Source organism: Miscanthus floridulus, chromosome 8 (assembly GCF_019320115.1).
Source record: "Miscanthus floridulus cultivar M001 chromosome 8, ASM1932011v1, whole genome shotgun sequence".
Classification (NCBI taxonomy): Eukaryota; Viridiplantae; Streptophyta; class Magnoliopsida; order Poales; family Poaceae; genus Miscanthus; species Miscanthus floridulus.
In genome coordinates this window covers 41,784,822-41,812,051 of record NC_089587.1, presented here as the reverse complement: position 1 = coordinate 41,812,051, position 27,230 = coordinate 41,784,822, and the positions used below count along the sequence as shown (strand labels likewise).

General features: G+C 42.2%; 2 protein-coding genes across 4 annotated transcripts; both read right to left on the bottom strand.

Moving 5' to 3' along the window:
* Positions 1-16,679: 16,679 nt before the first annotated feature.
* LOC136471757 (uncharacterized) lies at positions 16,680-18,819 on the bottom strand. 3 transcript variants are annotated; one of them, XM_066469511.1, is made up of 2 exons: positions 17,517-18,819; positions 16,680-16,976 (listed from the first exon to the last, which is right to left on the bottom strand). In XM_066469511.1, the coding sequence occupies exons 1-2, from the start codon at positions 18,558-18,560 to the stop codon at positions 16,956-16,958; spliced, it is 1,065 nt and encodes a 354-aa protein (XP_066325608.1). In that variant the 5' UTR covers positions 18,561-18,819; the 3' UTR covers positions 16,680-16,955. The 3 variants fall into 3 exon arrangements, with proteins under 3 accessions (XP_066325608.1, XP_066325607.1, XP_066325606.1); XM_066469510.1 differs by having other exon boundaries at positions 16,680-17,068; positions 17,517-18,818; XM_066469509.1 differs by lacking the exon at positions 16,680-16,976 and adding an exon at positions 17,088-17,439.
* A 3,808-nt stretch (positions 18,820-22,627) lies between these two features.
* On the bottom strand, positions 22,628-23,757 carry LOC136471756 (uncharacterized). Its single transcript, XM_066469508.1, has 2 exons — positions 23,245-23,757; positions 22,628-23,119 (listed from the first exon to the last, which is right to left on the bottom strand). Exons 1-2 carry the CDS (start codon positions 23,441-23,443, stop codon positions 22,794-22,796), a joined length of 525 nt encoding a protein of 174 aa, XP_066325605.1. The 5' UTR covers positions 23,444-23,757; the 3' UTR covers positions 22,628-22,793.
* Between the last annotated feature and the right edge of the window lie 3,473 nt (positions 23,758-27,230).

Genomic DNA, 27,230 nt, shown 5'->3' with positions numbered 1-27,230 from the left:
GTTAGTTATGGCATAGAAGGTTTGGTCATGTTAGAATAAAACAATTAAACAAGTTAATCAAGCATGACTTAGTTAGAGGCAATCTCATTCTCAAAGCTTTCAATCTTTGTACAATCTCTTCCCCTTTGTCATCAATTTCCATAAAAGGTAAGCTTCTCATTGATGCAAAGGTATACGTTTGGGGTAGATGGTTGAGGCTTGAATCTTGTATTTTTGATGGACATCACTTGATTGTTGGAATGACACCACTTGTAGATACCACTTGTAACTCATACCACTTGTATCTTGTGTAAGGCTTCTTGAGATACCACACATAGGATCTTTGATCTTGATACCAATTTGTGTGACACCTCCTTCTATGTGATAGCATGGATCATCCATTTGATACACTTGAGCTCTTATAGGTGAGGGATGCATTCTTCATTTGATGATCACTTAAAGTTGAGGATCACTTGTGAAACCATTTTCTTGCATGATTGATATTATGTATAGATGTGATATCACTTGAAAGAATCTTCTAGTATGGAACCACTTGTTGGATTTTTCAATAAAAACTATTTCTTAAACATTTGCTATCTTCATGAGTACCACTTATGGGATATCACTTATGAGTTGATCTAGACATCATTTGTAGATTCTTGATAAAATACTTGAGTCTAGATACCATTTGAAACAAACAAACTAGATATCCATTTACATTGTTATCTTGTGCTTGTACTCTTATCACTATCATGAGCTTCTATGATTGACTTGAACTAAATTGATTTGTCTAAGCTTCCAAGTCCGGTTTGAACCAATGATAAGTTTCTTCACACCTCTTGTAAGGGTTATCTTGCCAATGTTGTACTTGTCACTTGTTAGCAATCTAAATTGAGTCAAGTACTTGGGTTTACTAGCTCATGAACAAATTCATGTACTAACCACTAGATCAAGTAATCATTCAAACAATAGTGGTAGGCTATGAATTTAAGCATTTCATTTGTTATGCATGATCCTATGAAGCATGTACTATATGCACTAACCATATACTAGTAAGGGATGATCATGCACATTACAGTGATACCTTTACTATGTTGGAGTAGAGAATAGTCACATAGATTCCAATTCATTACTTCAATAGCAATGTGAAATCCAATTATAAGCTTGGTGAAGACCAATAGATACTGTTTTGAATTCCATTTTTCACCCATATAAAATGAATACCACTTATGATCAAGTGCACTTTCTTGTTGTGGTTGGCTTGCTTTATCTTTTGATCTTTGCTTGCATGAGAGCATCAATTTAAGAATACCACTTGAAATATCATGACTAGCTCTCTTTTGGATGTTGCTTGCTTTTCTTGATTAACCCTTTTGATTGCTTCAACTAAGCATCTCAAATGTTCCTCGGATCACCACTTTCATGTTAGCCTTCCAAGTACCACACTTGGTTTACCTACTCATAGGCGGCAAGCCCCTACAATAGGGAGAAGTGACCTCTCTCTAAAAACCATTCTTGACACTCACTTGAAATAACTTGATTGATTGATCCAAGTAATAGACTTAACTTGATGAGTAACCTTGATTCCTTCTTTAAGTCCTTTTCTTTCTTCTTGTTTTAGTCGTTTTCTTTCCACCAAATGATTTCCAATAGTCACTAGAACTTAAACTTCAACTTCATTTTGAGTTTGATCTTGATCTTTTAATTTTGAGTACCGAATGTGTGCTAAGTACACTCCACAATCAAATGGCTTTGTACTATTTAATTTTCATGCTTAAAGATCATCTCAAAACCAAACTTAGGTACCTCAAATACTCATAAACATGTTTCCAACTTGAGGACCTTCAATCAAAGTGATTCTAGATTAATCCAATATTTGTCACTTTTCTAACAGATTTTGTACCCTTCAAAGAAATAAGCATATTTCCCAAAGTACAAATCCAAATACCACAAAATTTGGTGGAGGTGTGCATTACTAAGTTATCTAGTAGCTGTAAAAATTTGAGATTCATTTGACTTCTAGATTACTACCAGATTTCAATTCTTCCATCACTGCTACATGCTGAAAACTGCTGCACTATAGCTGACAAGATGCACTCCAAAACCGAAACATTTCTTATCCAATTCTCATGAAGTTTGTACAGAAACTTATACCATAAGTCTAGAGCATGTGTACTAATTTTTGTGCCAATCCAATAAGTTTTGATCACTCAAACATGGCTAAGATCACAGCTAGCTCAGATTTTACGATATAGGACATATTTCAATCACTTGAGCTATACTTCATCAAATGTGAATCAAACTTGAAACCAACTTATTTAAATACTTTCATAAGACATAAATCCATTCAAACCACTTACTAAAAGTTATCTCATGAATTTCTCTAATACAAATCAACCCAAACTTGATTACTAATCAATTTATCCATTCAAACATCTTATAGCAAGCAACATTGCATATTTATCCAATTCAATCAACTCATATGCACCCAAATAAAATGATCAACAAGAGATATACCTTGGTTAGCTCATGATCATCCAACTAACAAGCTTCAACTCAACTTATTTTGCAAGCCATCAAATAATCCAATAAATTACCAACAACTTGAATTATAGCACTTGTATGTTGATAGCACTTGAACTTCACTCAATTTGTCATGGCATTGGGTTTGGATGTGTACTAGGCTTCATATCTTGATTCAACATATGATGATCAATATGAGATCAGTTAAATCAAGCCTCCAATGCCGATGGTACCTACAAACAATCATCCACTTTTTAATGGTACCTAAACAATTTTGGGTCCTCTCAAGTTAGGAGCAACATACTTAGGCAATGCCTTAGTATGAGTAGCGGGATGTTTTGCAATAGCAACCATAGAGGTACCATTACCATCCTTCCTAAGCATAGAATCATCATTAATTGAAATAGGCTTAGGAGTGTTACCTAGGGGACATGAATGTGTCATGTGTCCCCTTTTCCGGCATGAGTAGCACTTTCTCTTTGATTGGGCCTTCTCTTCCTTGCTCATGTGGTGCTTCTCATTGCCTTGCCTCTCATGGATTGCTTGAGCCTTCTTCTCAAGCTTGGTAGGACACTTAGAGGCAAAGTGTCACGTACTTCCACACTTGAAGCACTTGATGTGAGCATAATCTTTCTTCTCATCTCCATTCTTACTCATCATCTTAGCATCTTGAGTTTGCATTGGATGCCTTGCCTTTCCACCCCTTCTTGTTTTCTTCTTCTTTATTATCAAATCACCACCATCTTCATGGTTGATCTTGATTTAAACTTGGGGTGTCTTCTCTTGCTCAACTTGTGGCTTTGGTTGAGACTCTTCTAGTTGCTTCACCAATTGCTTGGTTGGGCACATTAAGGCAAGGTGACCCCAAGTGTGGCACTTGAAGCACTTCACATGCTTGAGCCTCTCTTCTTCTTTTATCTTCTTGAGCTTCTCAATGTTAGGGCAACCATTTGCAAGGTGTCCTACTTTATGACACCGGTAGCATATGGTATGAGAGAGCTTTCTTTATTGTAGCTTCTTCAACTTTCTTTCTCTCTTTCTTTCGCCCTTTGTCATCTTCTTTTTGAAGCCAAGGCCACACTTATCACCATAGTTTCTTTGAGTCTTCAACATATGCTCAAAGGTGACTTTTGAGTTGTAGCACCTCTCTAACTTGTTGCTCAATTTCTTCACTTGTTCATTGAGCTCATTGTTCTTCTTCAAAAGGTTAGTCTCACAAGACATACAAGTATACCAAGCATCTAATTGTGAAGAACATGGCATTTCTAATAAATCATCATAAGAGGTGGATACATGCTTCTTTCCTACATCACAAGGGTTAGCAACAATATGTGATTGATCAATTGACCCATATGATGAGCTCTCACTAGTTTTAGTTTTTCCATTAGAAATCTCCTTAGTGAGAAAAGCATGGTCTTGTACCAAGTTATCATGAGCAACACTAAGTTCCTTATGAGCCAATTTTAGCTCCTCATGTGAACAAGTAGTAACATAAAGTAGATGCTTTTGTTGTTCACATGTGTTCTTTAGAAAAGAGTTTTCATTTTTTAATTTCTCAGTTTTAGCCATCTCTTTTTCCAAAGCTTTGATCATGCAACCATGTCTATCTAGAAGCTCCTCATATGAATCAAGATTAATCACATTGACATTAGATACCTTAGTGTCACCTTGTGACATGAAGCAATATGATATAGTTGGAGAGCTTGAAGAAACATCACTCTCATACCCCGAGCATGATCCATCATTATCACCATCAAGTGTGCATGGAGTAGCATCATCATTGACATCACTTGTGGCATCATCATCAATCTTGTCAAGTGATCTTGTGATATGATCATTTTCATCATCACTTGACCATGAGGTGGAGCAATCTTCCACAATCACCAAATTGTGGTTATGCTCAACACACTCATGTGCCTCCATCTTGGGCTCATCATCATCATCGGAGACCGTCCCATATTTTTTATTGAGATAACTCCAAATCTCATGGGCGGTCTTTATGTCAATGATCTCTCCAAATATGCAATCATGCAAAGATCTATACATGATGTTAGTAGCTTAGATATCGAGATCTAGGCATTTCTCTTGTGCTTGAGTTAGATTATCTTCATTCAACACATGAGAAAAGCCTACATCTACCATCCACCACATTTGAGGGCAAATAAACTTAAAATTGCATATCATCCAATTTTTCCATCGTATAAAGTGTGTGCCATAAAAAATATGTGGACAATCAACATCTAGCCCATAAGTCGCCATCCTCTTGGGTCGGTGAAGACCACAAATGAGAGACCTAGCTCCGATACCACTTGTAGGGTCGAGATGGTGGACTAGAGGGGGGTGAATAGTCTTTTCTAAAATTAATCGCGTCGGCTAACCGAAACAAGTGCAAAATTAAAACTATCGGTTTAGCCAAGACTACACCCCTCTATCTATGTTCTGTAGCACCTTCCAAAGATACTAATTAAGCAACAAATGTGCCGAGCTAGCTAGAGCTCACCTAACCAATTCTAGAAATAAGGTCACACAAACCTATACCACTAGTACTTTAAGCAACAAGGGAGCTCCTACACATGATAGTAAGCAAAAGCACAAAGCCACTTAATGCTTACTAACAATGCTCAATAACAAGGCAACCAATGCCAAATTAGAGAGCATAATTACTTAGCTACACAAACTAAGCAATGTGACTAACAAGGTCACACAAACCAAATTAGCCACGCAAGGGAGCTACTTTTATGCTACACAAGCAAGAAGGTAACTAGTAAGCTACGCAAGCTAACTAATTATAAGAGCAACTACACAAGCACAATGTATATAAAAGTAATCACAAGCTTATGTAAAGGGGATTGCAAACCAACGGGAAGAATAAGGTTGATACAGTGATTTTCTCCTGAGGTTCACGTGCTTGCCAACACGCTACATCCCTGTTGTGTCGACCGCTCACTTGGTGATTCGGCGGCTAATTGGCATCACCCGCCAAGCCCGCACGTCGGGCACCGCAAGAACCTACCCCAAAAATGAGGGTAGCTCAATGACACGCTCAACTAGAGTTGCTCTTCACGGCTCCCGCGGGGCGAGCACAATGCCCCTCACAAAGCTCTTCTCCGGAACACCGCACAAGCTTCTTGCGGGCTTCGATGGAGACCACCACCAAGCCGTCTAGGAGGTGGCAACCTCCAAGAGTAACAAGCACCACCAGCTTGCAACTCGATCACCTAGTGCCACTCGATGCAATCGCACTAGAATCGCTCTCACACACAATCGAATGATCACTATCAAGTATATATGAGATGAGGGCTCCCAAGCACTACTACACAAGCCACCAAGGCTCTAGTGTGCTAAGCTTTTCAAAGCTTATGGACAAAGGCCAACCACATCTCCTATTTATAATCCCATGAACAAATAGAGTCGTTACCCCTTCACTGGGCAAAAGTTAGGATGACCGGACACTCCGGTCCAATCGACCGGACGCTGGACCTCAGTGTCCAGTCGTGCAATGCACGCAACATGTCCCCTTCTTCAAATGTTGTTCATCCAATCTCAACGGTCATCTGACAACCAGACGCTCCAGCTTGAACTGACCGGACACAGCAACTCCAGCGTCCGGTCATTTCCAGTAAGATACCAGACATGACCGGATGCATCCGGTTGGTCTTGATAGGACGCAGCACCAGCGTCTAGGCACTTCTAGCTTCTCTGCTCTGCCTATGTCACCATACGTCACCCTGACTGGACGCATACGGCCAGCGTCCGGTCACTTCCAACGCCAGCATTCGGTCGAAGACTGACGCCTGCCCGCTGACTGCCACTACTGACCGGACGCAGGAACCTAGCGTCTGGTCACTACATGACCAGTGTTTGGTCCACTCTGTGAGACCCTATCTTTTCAGAATAGGTCACCGGTGGCACCATCGGACTGTCCGCACTCTACAGGCGGACACTCTGCCGGTGGAGTTCCGAACCCTTCTCACCTCCGTTCCATCGCCGAGTTGATCCACATCAACTCTGACTTCATCTCCTTTGTAAATGTACCAACACCACCAAGTGTACACCACCATGTGTATGTGTGTTAGCATTTTCACAATCATTTTTCATAGGATTAGCCACTCAACTTGCCATGCCACTCAATCATAGCGATGATGCAAAGTTAGATCACTCGAGTGGCATTAGATGACTGATATGCAAACAAGTTTGCCCCTCTTGATAGTATGGCCATCTATCCTAAACCCAGTCATAAACTTTTCTACACACCTATGACCGGTGAAATGAAATGTCCTAGGTTATACCTTTGCCTTGCATATTCCATTCCATCTCCTTCAATGTTGATGCAACACATGCACCAACATGATCAACAATGATATGATCCACTTCATATCATCACGTGATTATATTGGTTCATCGATCTTGACATCACTTGCTTTTCACCGTTACCTTCGTCCATCGGCGCCAAGTCTTGCTCAAGCTTCACCGCCACGCGGTCCATCACTCCAAAGCCTCTGACTTGCCCTTCACACTTGCAACCGGTCCTTCAAGCCAAGTCTTGTCTTGATCTTCTCCACCTTGATCACATGACTCAATGTCATGTCTCATGTGCAATGAGCTCCTTCATCATCACATGTGTGAGCTTTGCAACATCTTCAAGCCATTTTCACCTTCATGGCATATGTTGCTCACACATATGTACCTGTGGACTAATCACCTGTGTATCTCATATAAACACAATTAGTCCACCTAGGTTGTCACTCAATTACCAAAACCACACAAGGACCTTTCATCCACTACTAGCAAGGCTTATAGAGTTTGGAATTTGGCTAGTGGTACTCTTGATGAGGTTCATGATGTGGAGTTTGATGAAACAAATGGTTCCCAAGAGGAAGATGAGAATCTAGATGATGTGAAAGACACTCAATTGGTCAAGGCAATGAGAAACTTGGACATTGGTGAGTTAAGGCCTAGAGTGGTGATTGATGTTGAAGATGATAAGAATCAAGTGCTCTCTAACTCAAATATGCAAGCTAGTGGTTCTCATGATCAAATCCAAGGAAGCACTAGTGATGGCAATGTGCAAGATCAATAAATGGCTAGTTCATCATCTCAACCAAATGCTCAATCAAATGCTAGCAATCAAGTGCAAGTGCTTCAACCAACCAATGTTGGAAGAGATCATCCATTGGACACTATCATTGGTGATATTTCAATAGGTGTGCAAACAAGATCAAGGTTGGCTTCATTTTGTGAGCACTTCTCATTTGTGTCATTCATTGAACCTAAGAAGATAGATGAAGCTTTGAAGGATGTTGATTGGGTCAATGCTATGCATGAAGAGCTAAACAACTTCACAAGAAATTAAGTATGGGATTTAATTGAGAGGCCTAAGGATCATAATGTGATTAGAACTAAGTGGGTCTTTTGGAACAAGAAATATCAAGATGGGATAGTAATAAGGAACAAAGCAAGATTAGTGGCTCAATGTTATACTCAAGTTAAAGGTCTTGACTTTGGAGAAACATATGCTCCGGTTATAAGATTGGAAGCAATTAGGATCTTATTAGCCTATGCTTGTGCCCACAACATCAAGTTGTACCAAATGGATGTGAAGAGTGCATTTCTCAATGGGTACATCAATAAGCTTGTGTATGTTGAGCAACCTCCCGGTTTTGAAGATGAGAAGAAACCCAACCATGTTTACAAGTTGAGAAAAGGCTTTGTATGGATTGAAACAAGCACCAAGAGCATGGTATGAGAGATTGAGGGATTTCCTACTCTCTAAGGGATTCAAGATGGAAAAGGTTGACACCACTCTCTTCACCAAGAAGCTTGGAAATGACTTGTTTGTAATGCAAATCTATGTTGATGATATCATATTTGGTTCAACAAATCAAGATTTTTGTGAGGAGTTTGGCAAGAGATGGTAAGGGAGTTTGAGATGTCTATGATTGGAGAGCTTAGTTACTTCCTTGGTCTTCAAATCAAGCAAATGAAGAATGACACATTTGTGAGTCAAGGCAAGTACATCAAGGACATGCTCAAGAAGTTTGGAATGGATGATGCTAAAGCTATTAGTACACCAATGGGGACAAGTGGAAACTTGGATAGTGATGCTAGTGGCAACATGGTGGATCAAAAAATATATCGGTCTATGATTGAAAGCCTACTTTATGTGACCGCATCAAGGCCGGATGTGATGTTTAGTGTATGCATGTGTGCTAGATTTTAAACCTCACCAAGAGAAAGTCACTTGAAAGCAACAAAAAGGATATTGAGGTACTTGAAGCATACACAAAATGTTGGATTGTGGTATCCCAAAGGAGCAAGATTTGAGTTGATTGGATATTCAGACTTCGATTATGTGGGATGCAAAGTTGAGAGAAAGAGCACATCGGGCATATGTCAACTATTGAGAAGATCACTTGTGTCTTGGTCATCAAAGAAGCAAAATAGTGTAGCACTTTCAACCACCGAAGCGGAGTATATTTCGGCGGAGTACATTTCGACCGGTAGTTGTTGTGCTCAATTACTTTGGATGAATGCTACTTTGAGTGACTTTGGAATTAAATTCAAGCAAGTGTCATTGCTATGTGACAATGAGAGTGCCATAAAGCTCACCAACAACCCGGTTCAACATTCAAGAACAAAGCATATTGATGTCTGTCATCATTTCATAAGAGATCACCAACAAAAAGGGAATATTTGCATTGAGAGTGTGGGCACCGAAGATCAACTTGCCGATATCTTCACCAAGCCACTTGATGAGAAGAGGTTTTACAAGCTAAGGAATGAATTGAACATACTTGACTTCTCCAATATGTATTAATGCACCCCCAATTATATGACATGCCTCTCCTTTGAGCAATCCAAGGTAAAAGTTGATTGGCATGGCATACATCCAGGCTAAGGACATGATTAGTGCATCTAGACATATTTCACATTTGAATAGGCCCATTCATGAAAATCAAATGAATTTGATGCTTGTATGGTACCACTATTGCTTGTATATTTGAAATGATCTAGTGGTAGCATATGACATGTTTGTGGGCTTGTAAACCTAGTGTTTGATCTATAAAATGAGCTATAAGTGTTTAACTCAACATGGTACAAGATAACCCTTATTTGGAGGTGTGAAGAAGCTTGTCCTTGGATCAAACCGAGTTAAATAACTTTTGCAAGTAATCTAGATTGAACCAATTTGGGAAAATAATCCTCACTTCATATGGTTTCACCCCAACCTATCTAAAATTTGAGCCCTCTTTTTGTGCTAATTGTTGACAAAGTGGGAGAGAAATTCACAAAGATAGTAAGATAGGGGGAGAAAACAAATGAGATGACATTGTAAGGGGATCAATCAAAATTGCACACAAGTAGGGGGAGCAAGCTTATAAGCTTGTATGATGCATTTGAATGTGCATTTCATATATTTGCTTGTATGGTACAAGTTCTTAATTTCGATATCCATGTTTGTGTAGTGTATGCTAGTTATAGATTTGAATGATGAAATAAAAATCTAGCATGCATAGGTTATCTAATGATTTCATCCCCATGTATTTACATGTGGTATCTAGCTATCAAGTGGTATCTAGCTAAAGCAACTAGACTTATGTTCATCATATGGAAATTAGACCCTTACTTGTAATGTTGATCTCATGGGGTATTCTAGTTTTTATGTATGTCTAGTTACTAATGGTGTTAAGGATGGTATAATGGTGCACTCTGATTGTTATCACGCTTCAAAGGTCCATCTCTTATACCTTAGCATCATTTGATAGAAATTGTCTCCTATATTTCCTATCTAAGCATATGTGCAAAGCTACAATCCAAACTCTTAGCACATATGTAGGGGGAGCAATTGCTATCATATGGAGTTCATGAAACTTGTCCATATCCTTTACACATGGTAAATATGCTTGGGCAAGCAACATAGATTCAAATGAACTTTAATTTATATCTTTGTATAAGGGTTGTCATCAATTACCAAAAAGGGAGAGATTGAAAGCTCTAGTTTGATTTTGGTTAATTGATGAAACCCTAAGTGCTAACCTAGTTTATCAAAGTGATCATGAGATAGGTAGCACTACTCCAAGTGATGATGCAATAACGAAGATCATGACAATGGTGATGGCATAGTTATGATCAAAGGCTTGAACTTGGAAAAGAAGAAAGAGAAAAACAAAAGGCTCAAGGCAAAGGTATAAAATGTAGGAGCCATTTTGTTTTAGTGATCAAGACACTTAGTGAGTGTGATCACATTTAGGATAGATAGCCATACTATTAAGAGGAGTGAAACTCGTATCGAAATGCGGTTATCAAAGTGCCACTAGATGTTCTAATTCATTGCACATGCATTTAGGATCTAGTGGAGTGCTAACACCCTTGAAAATATTTGTGAAAATATGCTAACACATATACACAAGGTGATACACTTGGTGGTTGGCACATTTGAGCAAAGGTGAAGGAGATAGAGATGAAAGAGGGTCAGTCTCGCTGTTTTACAACTGACCGGACGCTGGTCTCAGGGGGACCGATGTGTCTGGTCAAGCGTGACAGTGATAAACTGGTGTCGGTCATGCGACTGGACGCTGGGTCTCTGACTGACCGGACGCTAGAAGGCAGCGTCCGATCAGAGATGACGTAGCTACATAGAAGTTAGGGTAACTGACCGAACGATGGCTGTGTCCGATCAAGTACGACCAAACGTGTCCGGTCGAAGAAATGCGTCTCTGGGAGCTTACTGGAAACGACCGGACGCTGAGGTCCAGCGTCCGGTCACTTTCTAACTGACGTGTCCGGTCATCACTTGACCGTTGAGATCGGGCGATCGACGTTTGAAGCCGATGACACATGGCGCACATCGCACGACCGAACGCTGAGGTCCAGCGTCCGGTCAATCTGACCGGAGCGTCCTGTCGTCCCATGTTCAGTGCAGTGAAGAGACCAACAGCTCTATTTCGTGGGAGCTTCTATTTAAGCCCCATGACCGGCTCAAGCTCATTCTCTTGCACATTTTCATTGACATAGCAACCTTGTGAGCTTAAGCCAAAGCCCTTCCACTCATCTCCATCATTGATCCATCGTCTTTGTGAGATTGGGAGAGAATCCAAGTGCATTGCTTAAGTGATTGCATCTAGAGGCACTTGGTATTCGTATTGCGCTACGGATTTCGCTTGTTACTCTTGGTGGTTGCCACCACCTAGACGGCTTGGTGCAGCGGTGGAGGATTGGCACGAGTTGGTGATTGTTCGTGGCCGTCTTCGGTGATTGTGAGGGGAGTTGTACCTTCCCCGACGGAGTGTCGAAAGGTAACTCTAGTAAATTGCTCGTGTCATTGAGTTACCTCACTTGTGGGTAGGTTCTTGTGGTGTCCAATCGTGTGGATGAGGTTTGTGAAACACCTCTTAGCCGCCGAACCACCAAGTGTTGGTCGACACAACGGGGACTAGCGTGTTGGCAAGCACGTGAACCTCGGGAGAAAATCGGTTGTCTCTTGTGATTTGTATTCTTCCGGTGATTGGCTTAATCTTCATCTTGTGATTGGTTCATTCCTCTACATGATGGTATAATCATCCTACTCACTCATTTATATTCTTGCAAACTAGTTGTAGCAAGCTCTTTAGTGTAATTAGAATTGAGAGCTTGCATTGTTATTCAAGTTCATCTAGCAAGTAGGATTGCAAGTGGTGTGTCAAGTGATCATTGCTACTAGAATTGTTGGATAGGTGGCTTGCAACCCTTGTAGAGCTAGAACAAGTTTGCATTTCGTCATTTATCATACTAATCAAATTGCTCTAGTTGATTTGTAGTTTTTAAATAGGCTATTCACCCCCATCTAGCCATATTAGGACATTTCACGCACCCAGCCGCCCGCTGCCTGCTAGCGTTGAGAGGGACGACTCTAAGAGAGACGACCAAGAGATAATGGGTAAGTTTGTCTTTTCACAGGGTTTGTGTTAATTTTTAATTGCTTTGATCTGGAGGTAGATAACTGAGTTAAGAATTGGGGTAAACGGGGCCTTCGTTTTGGAAAAGTAGGGGTAAAAAGACAAAGTGGAAGAAAGTGGGGGTAAATTCAAAATTGGGGTTTGAAATATGGGCAAAAACGCAATATTCGAAAGGGCAAACTTGTCATCTTTCAACTTTTTTAACACCGTTACCTGCTGTTCACAGAGTAGGGGTAAACTGAATCTTTGTTTTGGAAAAGCAAGGGTAAAAATACAAAGTAAAAGAAAATAGGGGTAAAATCACAATTGGGGTTCAAAATAGGGGCAATAACGCAATAGCCCCAATAAATTAAAGTAATAATAAGTTCAGTATTTTGCTTATGTTTATTTATTAACTGATGATGAGCTACACTGATCAGTTATTCGAGTACTTTCACCAAATGCATCCACTACCAATCGACTTCCGAAATTAAACCCCTTTTAGAGGCCTTTGTTCTGTTCTGTTAGTTCTTGATAAGAATTCGTTCACGATATAGCATTATTATTTATGTGAAAGCCACAAGATCGATATTCAGGATACCACCAGTTTACTCTCTTTGACAAATGTCACGTTTCGAGTCCTTTCTTATTGTATCCACTGTACTTAGCATCTCAGAGCTGTTTATGACAGGGTTAGTTGAACACAGAATTCTCTATATCTCACTCCATGTTCAGTTTGCGCTGCAGGAACAGGTATCACCCTGTTCGCTTGTTCGTATCAGCCATGTTTATCAGCCATGATACAATGTTTTTCTCTTATAATAAAACAGCACCAGACGACTTATAAGCCACAGAAACGATCAAGTACGATGCGGCTCTCCCCATCTCAACAAGCTCCTTGGGATGATATAGTGTTGTGTGAGACATGTGGATGTGGCAGCAGCAGCCCTCCTCATTCATATACTGCAAAATGCTTCCAGTGCGATGCGGCTCTCCCCATCTCAACAAGCTCCTTGGGAGAGGCAAATAAAAGGGGCGATAGCTCTGTGGATAAGCTAGGGTCATTTGTGCAATCTCCTATATCCTACAATGTTCTTTATGGTAATCTTTTCCCCTTATACTGATAATTACTATGTCTGGTGAAGTAACAATATGTTAGAGGAGGGGCCTATTGGGCCTTAGCCCATTAGGGTTAATTAGTCGCTTGCTTAGGGGCCAAGTCAGACCTCTCTATATAATGAGAGGAGATGTATCAATCTAGAATCAAGCAAGAGATTAGAAGGAAATCTCTTCTCTCTTACCGGCCGTGGGCGAAGCCCCGCGGCCGGCCTCCCCCAGCGCCCTTACAACCCTAGCCGCCACGCTGTGAACAGTACCCGCGGGTACTGTAGCGCCGCGGGGGTACTGTTCACGCCACCCGCCGTCGCTCCCCTCGCCTCTCTCCTCTCAATCCTAGCAACCACATAACATTCTAGATTGATACATCTCCTCTCATTATATAGAGAGGTCTGACTTGGCCCCTAAGCAAGCGACTAATTAACCCTAATGGGCTAAGGCCCAATAGGCCCCTCCTCTAACACTATACCACCATTTTCTCTTTTGTAGCGTAATTTGGTTGGGTGGCCTGACAGCATGCCAATGCAACTAGAAAAAACAATTGTTCTTGAAGATGCTCTATCTGATCTTCCAGAAGTAAGTAACAATCTTTGAGATTCTAGACCTGTCTGCCCATGCTTTACCTTGCTTTGTCCGCATCACCCAAAGGAAGGGGCTACACCATGTTCCGGCATGAAATGATAGTTTACTTGCGAGGGTACATTTGCTGACATTAGGTAGGTATAAGCAATCTTCACTTAATTTAACAGCCGTTTAATTCAGAAGCTGTTCTCTACATCTTGTGAGGGTACACCTTTTTTCTGCAATGTAATTTGGCTGTTTTAGAAGAACAATGGTGTTATTTTAAAATAACAGAATGCACTGTGCTAGCAGCAAGTTAGTATTGAATAATGTACTGCAGACATACGTATCTCCTGATTTATTCTGTTAACTAACTTTTACTAACAGGCTACAGTGGGCTGGTTACAAACAAGAATGGATGATCAAGGAGTTTTCAACACAATTAAAGAAGCTGTCAATTTGCATCAATCAAAAGATCTAAAAAGTATATGATCAGTGGTGTTATTTTGTAATTGCGGTTGCAGGGAGCGGTTTGGCCGATCCGTAGCACAGGTTGAGGAAGGTGCATAGCAGCTAATCAATGCGGAATGTGGCATTCATTATGTGATAAAATATTAATGAATCTCATTGCTCGTTTTATCTGTAATATGTTTTGTATTTTACTGTAGCATTAGCTGACTTATATAATTACTGTACCAGCAAAGCAGGGCGTAAACTGTTAAGCTTGATTCCTCTGGCCTCCTTTTTCCCTACCAATCTCTAATCTCTCTTCCAGTTTGCGTGCTGCAGTAGCAGCCTAGCAGGGCACTGGGGCTGGGCACCGGCACCTCTGACATCTCTCCCCATTGCGGCTAAGGTGCAGTAGAGGAATCGATGGCATGTTTTGGCTTTCCCTTAGCAGCTGGCGAACTTGCTATCAAATGGTTACCAGAGAATAGGATTCTGTAGATCTTTTTGATCTCATGTTTTTTTTACTCTGTTACTGTTAGGGGTCACTGAGAAGGAAAGATGTTATGGACTTATGGGTCTATTGATTTAATCTTGTTTTACTTGTCATATTTGTATTGGAAATTTGGAATAAATTGAGACTGTTAAGCTTGTTTTTCCAATTGAGATTGTTTCAAAATATTTGTATTGGAATAAATTGCCTTTGGGAAATAAAAACACCAATCAAACTGTGGGTTATTAAGTTGCAGCAAATGGGAATGCAATTTGCAGCTAATCCTCTACTTCAGTTTGTTTGGGTGATTTTTTTTCTTATATGTGGTACAATGGCAGTCTCGTAGCTGAGAATAAGTACTTGATGGTTATGTGCTGCCACTACAAGAGGTTAGGCCTTCTATGACCAACTGATTGTGACAGTTACAACCTTTTTCTTGTCATTGTATTCTAGATGTTGCCGTAGTGTTAGCACGGGCATTATATTAGTAAATAAAATAATTCAGCAACAAGGTTGGCTATTGACACCAAATTCAGGAGGCACCTACCTAAGCAATGACATGGATGCAACGGCCTTTGACTAGGGGCCTAAGTCCCAAAAAAACAACAGGTGTCTTTGTATTGTGGATACATAGCTCTTGCTGTGTACCTAGATATAGGCTGTCTAAAATAAATTATGAATAACTTGTAATTTAGAAAAGAGGGAGTAGTAGATATGGTGAGGCCACGACAAGTACAACTTGCAATTGAAAATTTTCCTTTTCTATCAGCTGCAAAATTGTTAGGAAATACTTACCCTGGTTTTAATTATTATTTTTAGCAGGATTCTTATTAACTATAATAGAAGATTTTTACAGTTGACCCCTCATCGTATCATATTACCTATCCTACATTCCTACCTACATATTTTCAGGTGTTATATAATATATATACTGACCGGTCCACTCAACATATGGGTAATATGTTTCTAGTTTATTTTCGTCTAGAATTTATTTATCTTATAGTATGATTATTTAATCTAATAACTTATTGTTACTTTGTTTACTCAAACAAGGTATTGCAAGTTCAGGTTAGCAAAATCAGTACATAATAACCAGTCCTAGTCATAGAGTCTGTTCGCTAGTTGGTTTCTGGGCTGATAAGTTCGGCTGGTGCTGGTTTATTGTAAGAGAAAAATACTGCTAGCTGACTAATAAACCATGGCTGAAACCAACAAGCGAACAGACTGATAGTTTCTACCACTTTGTGTCCATATTCTTTCCGTGGAAACAAGATTGCATAGAAAGCTCGCTAGGATTGTGCGGATTGTGCCGCATTTGGAAGCGGCTGTTGCCATGGTTGGAATGATATTTCGGTGTGTTAATGATTGTGTCATTGTCTATTTTTTTTTTATTACTCCATTTTGAACGTACCACTTCACTTCCGGATGAATTGCACTAAAGTTTAAACTTCCCTCTCTTGAATTCTAGTTATTTGTTGAGTGTGTTCCTGCTGGTGGTTTGTATCTGCTGTGTATTCTGCCGGTAATCGCCTGCCCAAGAAAGCGATTTTTTTTTAAATACGTATACTTGACAAGGTCGCTGAGCGCTCGTGACAGCATATTTCCACCTGTGCACTCACTGAGGTTATTGCCAGCTATTATTAAAGTAATAGAAAATAGAATAATCATTTCTGCTCAGTTAAGGGCCTTTACAAATTATCTCCTATAACTTTACATGGACTGTACCTTTTCTGTCACAGTACCAGCATTGTACATGGGACACAGGTACATGCGACCTTTGTATCATGGGTCATGCTTGGCTCTGTATATGCCAACATTGGGGTAAACAAAAAAAGAAGAAAAAAAAAGCAAAAGAATTTGGCAATCATCAATCTTTTACTCACACCTGAAAATCTTCAAAATGCCGTCCAGATCTTCAGTTCTCACACTATGTACATCATCGCCTGTTGAGACAGACAATTCAGAAGACGCTGTCGTCCAACAGCTCAAAAACCAGCTATCTCACATCCTGAAGCTAACAACAATTAAAATCCATCTACAAAAACAATAACGAAAATCCTTCGTTGGTTCACGTCTTTTTTGCATTATTAGGAAAACAAAATGTACAAACTGCGGTCAATAAGCACTCATGCGTTGACTTTTCTACTCAAACTCAGTATTTCTAAAGTAACATAACAATAATGTTAAAAAAGGCCGCAAATTATTGTTTCACCTCCTGTTCATTGTTCATCTCAGAAGAGATGCTATATATATTATTACAATGTCTGATTAAAAAAAAAGGAGCTAATAAAAAAATTTCAGCAACAAAATTGTCCATTGACAGAACTGACCATGGCATTGCTTACACATTAAGAGTTCATCAAAACTTTCCTAATCGCGACGGCCAAGACCAAAACCAGGAGGCACCTAAGCAGTGACATGGATGCAGCAGCCTTGATCAGGGGTCTAACAATGGTGCTAGCAGAGAAGGTGAGGCCACGTACCTCAATGAAACGGTTCATCAGCAGCTCACGCTCAGCCTGTGGCTGGTAGCTCTGCTCCTTGGAAGACGAAGAAGAACTGCTGCTGCATCCTCCTCCTTCTCTGGTGGTGGTGGCCTTCTTCTTCTTCAGCAGCTCAGGGCTTGGTCCTTCGAAGTTCCTCTGCCGCTGCGGCGTGACGCCGTCGAGCTTTGCGTGGATCTCGGCTAGTATCTGGGAATGTGCGTCCCCGACGGACAAGGTGGATTCTCTTAGCTTTGTGAGCTCGGTTTGGAGAGACTGCACGGTGACCTTGATCTGCTCGATGTCGGCTTCCAACGCGGCGTTGCTCTTGCACGATTTCTTGTCTTCCTCGGCGATGATCTCTGGCGAGGCCCGGCCCGCTGAGCGCACGCCGCATTGCGCTTGCGCGGAGTAGCTCGGCGCGCGCCGGGGGAGGCGGTGGGAGGCCGACCGGTGCAGCCTGGGCGTTGGCGTCGTCGCCCACTCCTCCTCCCTGCCGATCACCTCGCCGATGTCCGAGACCGTCCTCGCCGGCCTCCGGTCGCCGACCGTCGACTTCTTGCCGGCGTCGCTGTCGACGACGACGTCGAGCTCCGAGCAGAGCTCCTCCAGGTGTGCCGCCGGGAGGGACGCGTTCCTCCTGGACGCCACGGTGCCGTTCTTGGCCAGCTTCCGCAGCCAGGGGAGATCGACGGCCGGCGAAAGGGGATCGTCCCCGGTGGCGTGGACGGCGAGCAGCCTGCGGTTGAGCGAGCTTATCTCCATCTCCTGGTGGAAGACGACGACCTTGAGGAACGCGAGCATGTCCTCGTCGTGCTGGATCCGCTCCTCCGCCACCCGGCGGAACTGCTCCGCCTCCATACGCTCCGCCGCTTTCTCCGCCTGCAGGCGCACGATCATGGCCAGCGCCTCGTCGGCCCCTGACGCCGCCGCCTGCCGCTCCTCCTCCAGCTCCGCCCGCAGCTCCTCCACGGCCTGCGCCTGCTGCCTCAGGGCCTCCCGCAGCGCCGCCACCTCGCCTTCTTCCTCAACACCTCCGGCCATCGTCGATTCGGTTCCACAGCCACGGGATCTTCAGAAGGGAAAAGATTTGCACTAACATAGAAATGTCAAATCAATGGAACAGTGGATGCACGCCTCTGGAAACAACGGAATCTTCAGAGAAACAAAAAGAAAATATATGATTTAGGATCACTGGATTATGACAAATCTTGCTTTTTAGCTGGCTTGTTATCAGCAAAAGAATCCAAAGTGGACGATGACAAGCCGTCACGTAACCGTGTGTTTATCCAAATCCGAAAGAAAAGAAACTAGCAGGCAGACAAGGCACCAACCTTTGAGAGAGAGAGAGCGTGTTGCTGAAGCTGAAACGGACGCCGAAAGCTCTGATTTTCCAACGAGGATGTGATGTTGAGTGATCTTCAAGTGTCAATAATTGGCGACTTTAGGAGGAAGGAAAGCTATATTTGTTGCATAAACTAATCTTTCTGTTAACCGTCATTGTGACAGGGGCAAGAAGAAAGCTGTAGTGCCAAAGAGTGGCTTTAATCCATTGGCTTGATACATAAGGTACCCATTGAATTTTGTTTAAACAATTTCCCTGATTTGTTAAATTACATTAGCCGGCACAATCATTTCCCAGTTCCTCCAGAATCTGTCAGTCTGGCCCCAAATAAAATATGAAGCATTTTAAATTAAAAGAAAAAAAAAACGGAATCAAGTCATCAGTCAACTCGATAGGAACTGTGGGCCCCACATATGGCTCCGGTGATGGGCTTCATCTGTTTCAATGGATTTGGACGTGGGGCCACTTGTTTTTAAACGACCGTCACGAAGAAACCAAAGCAAGGCCTCGTTCACTTTGTAAATTTTTTGAACCTGATAAATAGTACCACTTTCGTCTTATTTGGTAAATATTGTCTAATTATGAACCAACTAGGCTCAAAAGATTCATCTCGTGATTTCCAACTAAACTGTGTAATTAATTTTTTTTTACCTACATTTAATACTCCATGCAAGCGGCTAAAAATTAATGTGATAGAAAGATAGTGAAAAAACTTTGGAATTTGGATGGCAAAGCATGGGATGGCGCGGCGCGAAGGACCCAAGGACGGAGGCGCCGACAGGCCAGTCGGCAACTGCCACGTGGCCGGACGGCATTTTCAATAGGTTGAAATGTTGGATTAACTTGGAATGCGACGGGTCTCTTTTGTCAAATATTCTCATTTGGCGAGTTTCTTTGTCTTTTGAGATAATTTGTTGAATTCTTCTTACAATGACAAGGCACATATATCGCCTGCAATATTCGTACAAAATTGAACTAATTATTAAAGTTGCTATACATGTACGATAAAAGATATTGCATATATTAGGATCGATGATAAAAGATGGGTAGAGCTGTACACTCCTAACTCATAACACCGTCACCCTGTTTTTTTTTAAATGATTCCATCGTGGGCCATGTGCTAGTAGTTAAATTTAGGCTTTTTATTTAGACCATACAACCCCTTTGTATAATCCTTGCACAAAAGCTGTAAAACGGGCCAACCCAAGTTGGCTTAGCCCCACTAGTTTATGAACTTTCTTAGGTGACCCGGGAGCATCTCCAGAAGAGCTATAATCCCACTCTCATTAGCTAAATATAGGGATTGGATTTGCAAAAACACCCCGCTAGGCTCCAGACTCCTTCCCAAATAAAGAGAGCTCCCAAACCCGCTCCTTCGCTAAATGTAGGGCACACCAAAATAACCATAGATGAGAGCATCTCCTGCAGTCCCCCAATCCCACCCCTTATCCCCATAAAACTATCATATCGGAGGAGATGAGTCACTTTTTCTTCTCCAACGGTCCCAGATAACCTCTTTTTTCGTGGCAAAAAAAACATCCCATCTCCCCTCAAATAGAAGGGGAGTTGCATCTCCCCCAAAGCTGGGGCCCACCCCAACTGTCACTGTCGCCCCCGGCCAGGCCTGCGCGCCGTTGGCCTCGGCCCGCCGCAGCCATGGCCGCCACCGGCTGGAGCTAGAGACCTGCTGCGCCAACGGAGAATCTCGCATGTGGCGAGCTGTGGGCGATGGTGATCCTGGGGCAGAGGACGACGACTCAGGGGAGTGGCGGGTGACGTAGATCCCAGGCGGAGGACGCCGGGGCACCTACGAGCTTCGCGGTGGGGAGCGGCGGGCGGCGCTGCACGGATGCGGCATCGATGCGTAGCTGCTACGCGCCCACCGCCGCGCCGTGCCGGCCCTACTCCGCCGAGGAGCTCGCAGGCCGGGGACGGAGGCCGTGCGCACGGCCAGGGACGGAGGCCTGCGCGGGTGGGATTGTGGCCGGGACAGGGACGGCTGGTGCGTGCGGGGCCATGCGAGGCCGAGCTCACGACGAGGTGGGCGTCGAGGAGATAGATGCCGGCGCGGACCAGGTGTGGCCGTGCGTGACAAAGGCGGAGGAACAGAGAGAAAAGGAAAAAAAAGAAAAATAAACAAATTGTTACCTGACATGTAGGTCCCATGTATTGTGGGAGTTTTATTGGTGTTCTGCTGCAGCAACTACCTTAATAATCCAAAAAGTGGTATTGGGTCATCCTCGTTACTAACTTATTGGGAGAGTTATATTGGGGATCGCTGGAGATGCTCTTTCAACTGGAATGTGCCGGTTAACGATCTAGGATGGAAGATTGTTTCGCAAACATTTGTTGAGCAAAATGGGCTGGGCTTGCACCTATTACTGATAATAGGGCTTGGATAGCATAAGCACTCATGCTCATTTTTCCCCAAGCCCAACTATTTCTTTTAATTATTTTTCAACTAAAAATAGTGGGCACAAGACATTATTTAACACGAAAATTCGTCCCAAAAATATGTTGCTTTTTCTTCCTAGCTAGGCCCACGAGATGCAGAAGTCGAGTTTAGGACAAAACAGAGAGTTGTTAGTGGAACATAGACTTTTTTTATATCACATTGTACAGGTCATTGTTTTGGCTGATTTTTTTGGTAGCGAACATAAAGGTTCTTCTAGCTAACAAAACGTTTCAAATAATTCGACATAGCTCTATAGATCGTGTTTTGCAGGTTGAGAGTAAAAAAAATTGTTCTTAAAAAATATTTGCAAATGTTAGCCATTAAGGGCCTGTTTGATTCCAAATAAGTCACCTACTTATAAGTTAAAAAGTGAAATAATGACCTGTTTTGTTCCAAATAAGTCACCTACTTATAAGTTAAAAAGTGAAATAAGTGACTTATTTTGCTAAACACCACCAACTTATAAGTCACCCCTGCTTATAAGTTTTAAGTTGGTTCACCCCTGCTTAAAACTTATAAGTTATCCTTTTCCGCGTGGGGCCCACACCTTTAATGAGCTTATAAATCATCTACAACCAAACAGGCATGACTTATAAGTCACTGGTTTTCAGTCACCTGACTTATGGAAACCAAACAGGACCTGAGGGTGTGACTCCAAGCTGTCAGGTGCCTTTGATTCTGTGTTTTCAGGTGCCTGCACTCTAGGAAGCGTGACAATAAAATTGTTTCGCATTAATTTCAGAGCCTACCAAACTTTACTGTCGCTTGGACGACCCACCAATTCCCTTGAAACAAGGATCAAGATTCTCTTCCTCGGATAAGAAAGAATAGAAGAAGCGGATCTTGGAAAAACAAAGAAAGAATAAAATTAGTGGGAGGCAACTGAACGGTTTACACGGCGCCAAATGCCAATACACAGGCCATCAATCTCTCTAGTCGCAAAAAAGACAAAAGGCAGCAAATCTCTCTCTCTCTGCACAGGACTATTCAATCAGAAACTGGGAAAAAAACTAGTTTTCGAGCGAGGCTGAGGATAATCTTCCGTAGGACCACGAATTTTTCCACAATAAAACGAGGTTTCAATACAGATTATCGAACTGCTCAAGCTTTACATGTTTTACTACCTGCTGTGTCCAAAGGTCCCTAACAAGTGGGCTTGAAGCAAGTTAGAATTATGCAGATCAATATAAATTACACAAGGACCATTGATTTTCCACATCAATCAATCGTAAGAAGATAACAGAAATTTCATATAAGTTTCCTCTATGTGAAATTGTCCGAGGACAAAAACAAGAAAAAAGAATTCATGTGGACTCTGAAACGTTTTAGTTAAGTATACTGACAGATAGCTGGACTGCCATTTACACACCATGATGATAATGATATATAACAAACAAATCGAGAAACTAGTACACTAATACCCGTAAACTCGGCTCGGAGATACTGACTGACGTTAACTCCGGGAAGACACATTTCGTCAGAAGCTCAAGGCTGACAGAGCAACGCCACAGCCCAAGGCAAGCGCCAGAACGGACGCCACCGGTGGCACCGGGAGCGCCGCCGCGCCGTTCTTGGAGCCGTGCGGCCTCGTCACGGCGCCCCCGCCACCCGCGTTCCGCCCACCCGCGCCTGCACCCGCGCCCGCGGCGCCACCAGCGCCGGCGCCTCCGCCGGCACTGCCACCCTTGTGTCCGGTGGTAATCCTCCTGTGATGCTTCAACTCCACTGTGCTCACCACCTCATGCCCAGCAGGCCCAAGCTTCCGGCTGGGACTCTGGATTTCCAGGTGGTCTTTCATATCGCCTTCAGTTCATGAACAAGCCAACCAGTTTCTTAGAGAGACGTGTTAGAGGATAATTTGACCAATCATGCATGGCAATGATTCAGGGACCAATTAAGAGAAGAAAAAAAATGAGAGCAAAACTGACCGTGCAATTGTTCTTGCACCTGGAGATGAGGCCTGAGCCGATGACGCGCTGTGGAAACTCCGGCGATTCCCTCAGCTGATGCTGCACACCGTGAGACCTGGGAGGCAAGGGAGAGGAGGACCAAGATGGAGATGGCGAGGACGGTGCTGCTTTTTTTCATCTTGATGATGAGATGGACAGGACACCAGAAGCAATTCATCAGCTCTGAATCTCTGATGCGGAGGAGTGTCCCCCGAGACTCTCTTATTATAACTCCTGCAGTCTGCAGAGTAGTAGCTGCTGCCAATGCCAAGATAAGGCAAGCAACTGATTTGGCAAGACGGCACCTGATTCCATTGTGCCTTTTTTTTTCTCGACGGCAGACATTCTGAAAAAAAGATCAGCAAACCACGTGAATGGATCCGTTCTTTTGTTCTTGATACACACCATTGGGTTATACTGATATTTAAAAAACAAAATTAGGATTATTAGGGACAGTTCAGGTCTAATGGAACCTAAATCCCAGCAAAGGTTGCTGATTCTGGCACTTCGGTTTTTTCTTTTGTTTCAATGCCTTTGGGCACTAATGATGTGCTGCTAGGGAAAAGTGGAACATATGGAACAGCAATGTGCAGATTTGGTGGCTTTGTTGCACCCTACTACAGGATAGCCTTGTTGTCCCGGGCGGTAACGGTCTTTAGTCTCGGTTACCGCGCCGGAACAACGATCTCGGGACTAAAGGTGGAACCTTCAGTCCCGGGTTATTGAGCCAAAACTAAAGAGGGACATTTAGTCCCGGTACCAACCGGGACTAAAGGCTCTCCAGTCGAGCAAACGTGGCCGCACCCTTTAGTCTCGGTTGGTAACCCCAACCGGGACTAAAGGTTTCTTTTTTTTTCTTTTTTTTTGTTTAATTTGTTTTCAATTCAGTTACACATATTTGTTTAATATATAATATGTTTTTATGTACGTATTTTACACTGCTAATATAAATACACGCACACATATAATTACATCTAATTCTCATCTCGAGCATTATTATATTCGAATAAAGTATGAAACTATATATATTATAGATATATATGTATATATACAACACTTTCATAATCTTGTTCTCGAAAATAACGATATCAATAAACATTTAATTTACATCATTTATTCCTTAAGATCAAAGTAGAACTTGCCGTTGGGATTTAGCACTTTTTCTAGAAGAAATCCTGCTATTGACTCTTGAACTGCTTTCAGATGGTCTTTTTGCATGACCCTTTGTTTCAACCATTCAGTCTTGCATTTGAAATAAAAAGAAAAGTATTAATACATATATATATATATTTATTTAAAAATAAATAAAAAAAATTGATATATACGTACTCTGAGGACATCTTCAGGAGTTCTTCTTATGTGTGCAGTGATAAATTCACAAATGTAGTATCCACACAGGTTATTACCTGGTTGCTGCCGCAAACACTACTATATGAGAAGAAGATTATTCTCATCATCTCACACGTAAATTGAAGTACGATATAATAATTAAACACGTGGGGAAGTATATATAGTACAACTTACTTGTATTTCAACTACATTAAGTGGTGCCTTGCAATCCTTGCGGTGTTGTCGAATAAACTCTTTCCAAACCCTGTGCGACCAATAATGTACGATCGTTAATAAATTATGGCAAAGTCTATTCAATAATAATTGTGCGCGAGAGATCGAAATTACCCCTGGATAATGTCTATCATATCTTGGTATAGTGCCCGCTCTTTTCTCAACGAGACCAAGATTACTAACCACTTGAATTTAACTCAATGACAATGAGTATCCAGTGAAACCTGTATTGGTTTATACACATGTACATGCATACAAGTTGTATTGATATTACATAAAATGTGTAGACTACATTATTATTAACACTTACTCAAAGTTGTACGGAAAAGTATTGTTGTCTTGTCGTGCTGCTTTATGAAGAACCTCATGATATTCTTCTGTGCTTCAGATACCCACTGCTCCTTGACAATAATATCGGTTTTGAATATGATATAAGGATCTATGAAGCCAACACTGGTGTCTTGTATTTTTTGGAGCTCTGACATCTAGAATCTGTATATAAATATAAGTTACATATGAGGATAATTATATACACGTACGCATGGAAGTGAGTTTATTAAATAAAAGTAAGAATCACTTACAAACAAAAGCAGCTAATGATTGATTTATCCAGAGCGTCCATGTGGTATAGTTGATGCAATTCTTCGAAACTAATATGTAAGATGTCATCGCCACGGAAGTAATGATGGTCTCTAAATCTGACAAAGATCCACTCCTTACCCCTACCACACGCCTGCATGTACTACTTGTTGAGCAAGTACATTTGCGTACCCAATTCATTCAGAGCCGCAGGGTTGTACAAACTTTTGCCAAATTTATAAGTCTTCCAGGTATCAACTTCCAGGTTCTGGATTGGAGCTTTGCCCGTCAATTGATCCAAGGTTAAACTAGTTAGTTCAAAAAAGCATTAAGCTCTTGAACCGACACTTCTCTAGAGTTGTCTGGTCGATAGACTTCTATATTGAAACCATATTCATTAGCAACAATAAGATTTTGCATTGGTTGCTTCTGTTGTCCGAGCTATGGGACATCCTTCCCTGATGCTCTTTTCCTTTTCTTATCTGCATCATGTGACTTCACGAGGGAGCGGTCATAGTCTGATAGTGGCAGAGGCTTACGAACTTCAAGCATCTTTTTCTTGTGAGCTTCGACCTTCTACCTCAGCAGATCTTGTGGTATGTAAAAGTACGACTTCTCCTTAAGCTTCGCTTGTCTCTGCTTTTGGATATCTATAAAAAAATGTTTCACTTTTTTATCTTCTTCAGCTGCTATTTGCTCATCAGTCTTTTCAGGAAGTATTTCTTGAGAAATAACTCTTTTTTCGGGGTCTTCTTTGCCGCCGAGACCTTAGACGTCTCTGTAGTGCGTTGCTATAGAGGGGGTGGGGGCGGTGTTGGAGACCGGTGTGGAGGCGATGAGGCTAGTGTTGGAGACCGGCGTGGAGGCGTTGGAGATCGTTGTGGAGGCGGTGGGGCCAGTGTAGAAGTTGGAGATCATTGTGGATGCGATGGGGCCAGTGTAGGAGTTGGAGATCGCCGTGGGGATGAAGTCGTCTTACCCCCTGCGACGCTGTGATGAGATGGGGAATGAATGATTGGGCTAGGCTGGGGGGAGACCTTGCTACAAAAACAAGTTGTGAGTCAATTATTTTTGAAGCCAATATAAAATTAATGGAAAATAATATTTCATTCACTTTCATTCGTATCTAGGGTGAGATAGGGGAAGCGGTGGCACCCTAGGAATGATGATGAAGCGTTTGCGCAATTGAATAAATGTCTTCTCTACTTCTCCTAGTGTCTTCTCCCCATCACCACCTTCAATGTCAAGAGGAACATTGCTGTAACCTTTGAGCACTCTATCGACCGAGACGCTAGCATATCCAGGTTGAATAACTAACCCATGGATTCTTGGTGTCTTCGTTCGGTCTATTGGAGATACAACCCCGATAGTCACCATGATTGATGCATTATTACCATCTGAAATGTGCAGCTCACATGTTGTTAGAGGCTCGGTAATGTCATCAACAGGGAAGCGCAACCCAGCGTCATCTTGAATAATTGGTAGCTCCGTGGAAGCACAACTGCTTTTCATCTGACCAATGGGGCTAATGGTGACTACCGGCGTTGATTGCGATTGCATTTGACTCGTTGCTAGCTGCACTTGCCTCTTGATCTCCTCCTGCATTCTTGCCTCAAGAGATTTTTCTCGTTCATGTGATTCAAGCAATGCTTGTCGTGACTCATTAACAAATTGCTCCAATACACGGATTCGGTCTGCCTCCTCATCCTTCTTTCTCTGGCGGCTTCTGTAGGTATCCTTGTCTGTTGGGAATGATTGTAGCCACAGAACTGCCCCATAGCCTCTTGTTCGACCACCGTGTTCGGGATTCTCTAGGGCACATG

Coding starts and splice junctions, on each gene's coding strand:
- LOC136471757 (XM_066469509.1), bottom strand. CDS start 18,560: ATGGCCGGAGGTGTTGAGGAAGAAGGCGAGGTGGCGGCGCTGCGGGAG. Junction 17,440..17,516: donor TGATGAACCGTTTCATTGAG/GTACGTGGCCTC, acceptor GTCACTGCTTAG/GTGCCTCCTGGTTTTGGTCT.
- LOC136471756 (XM_066469508.1), bottom strand. CDS start 23,443: ATGAATTGCTTCTGGTGTCCTGTCCATCTCATCATCAAGATGAAAAAA. Junction 23,120..23,244: donor GGTGCAAGAACAATTGCACG/GTCAGTTTTGCT, acceptor CATGAACTGAAG/GCGATATGAAAGACCACCTG.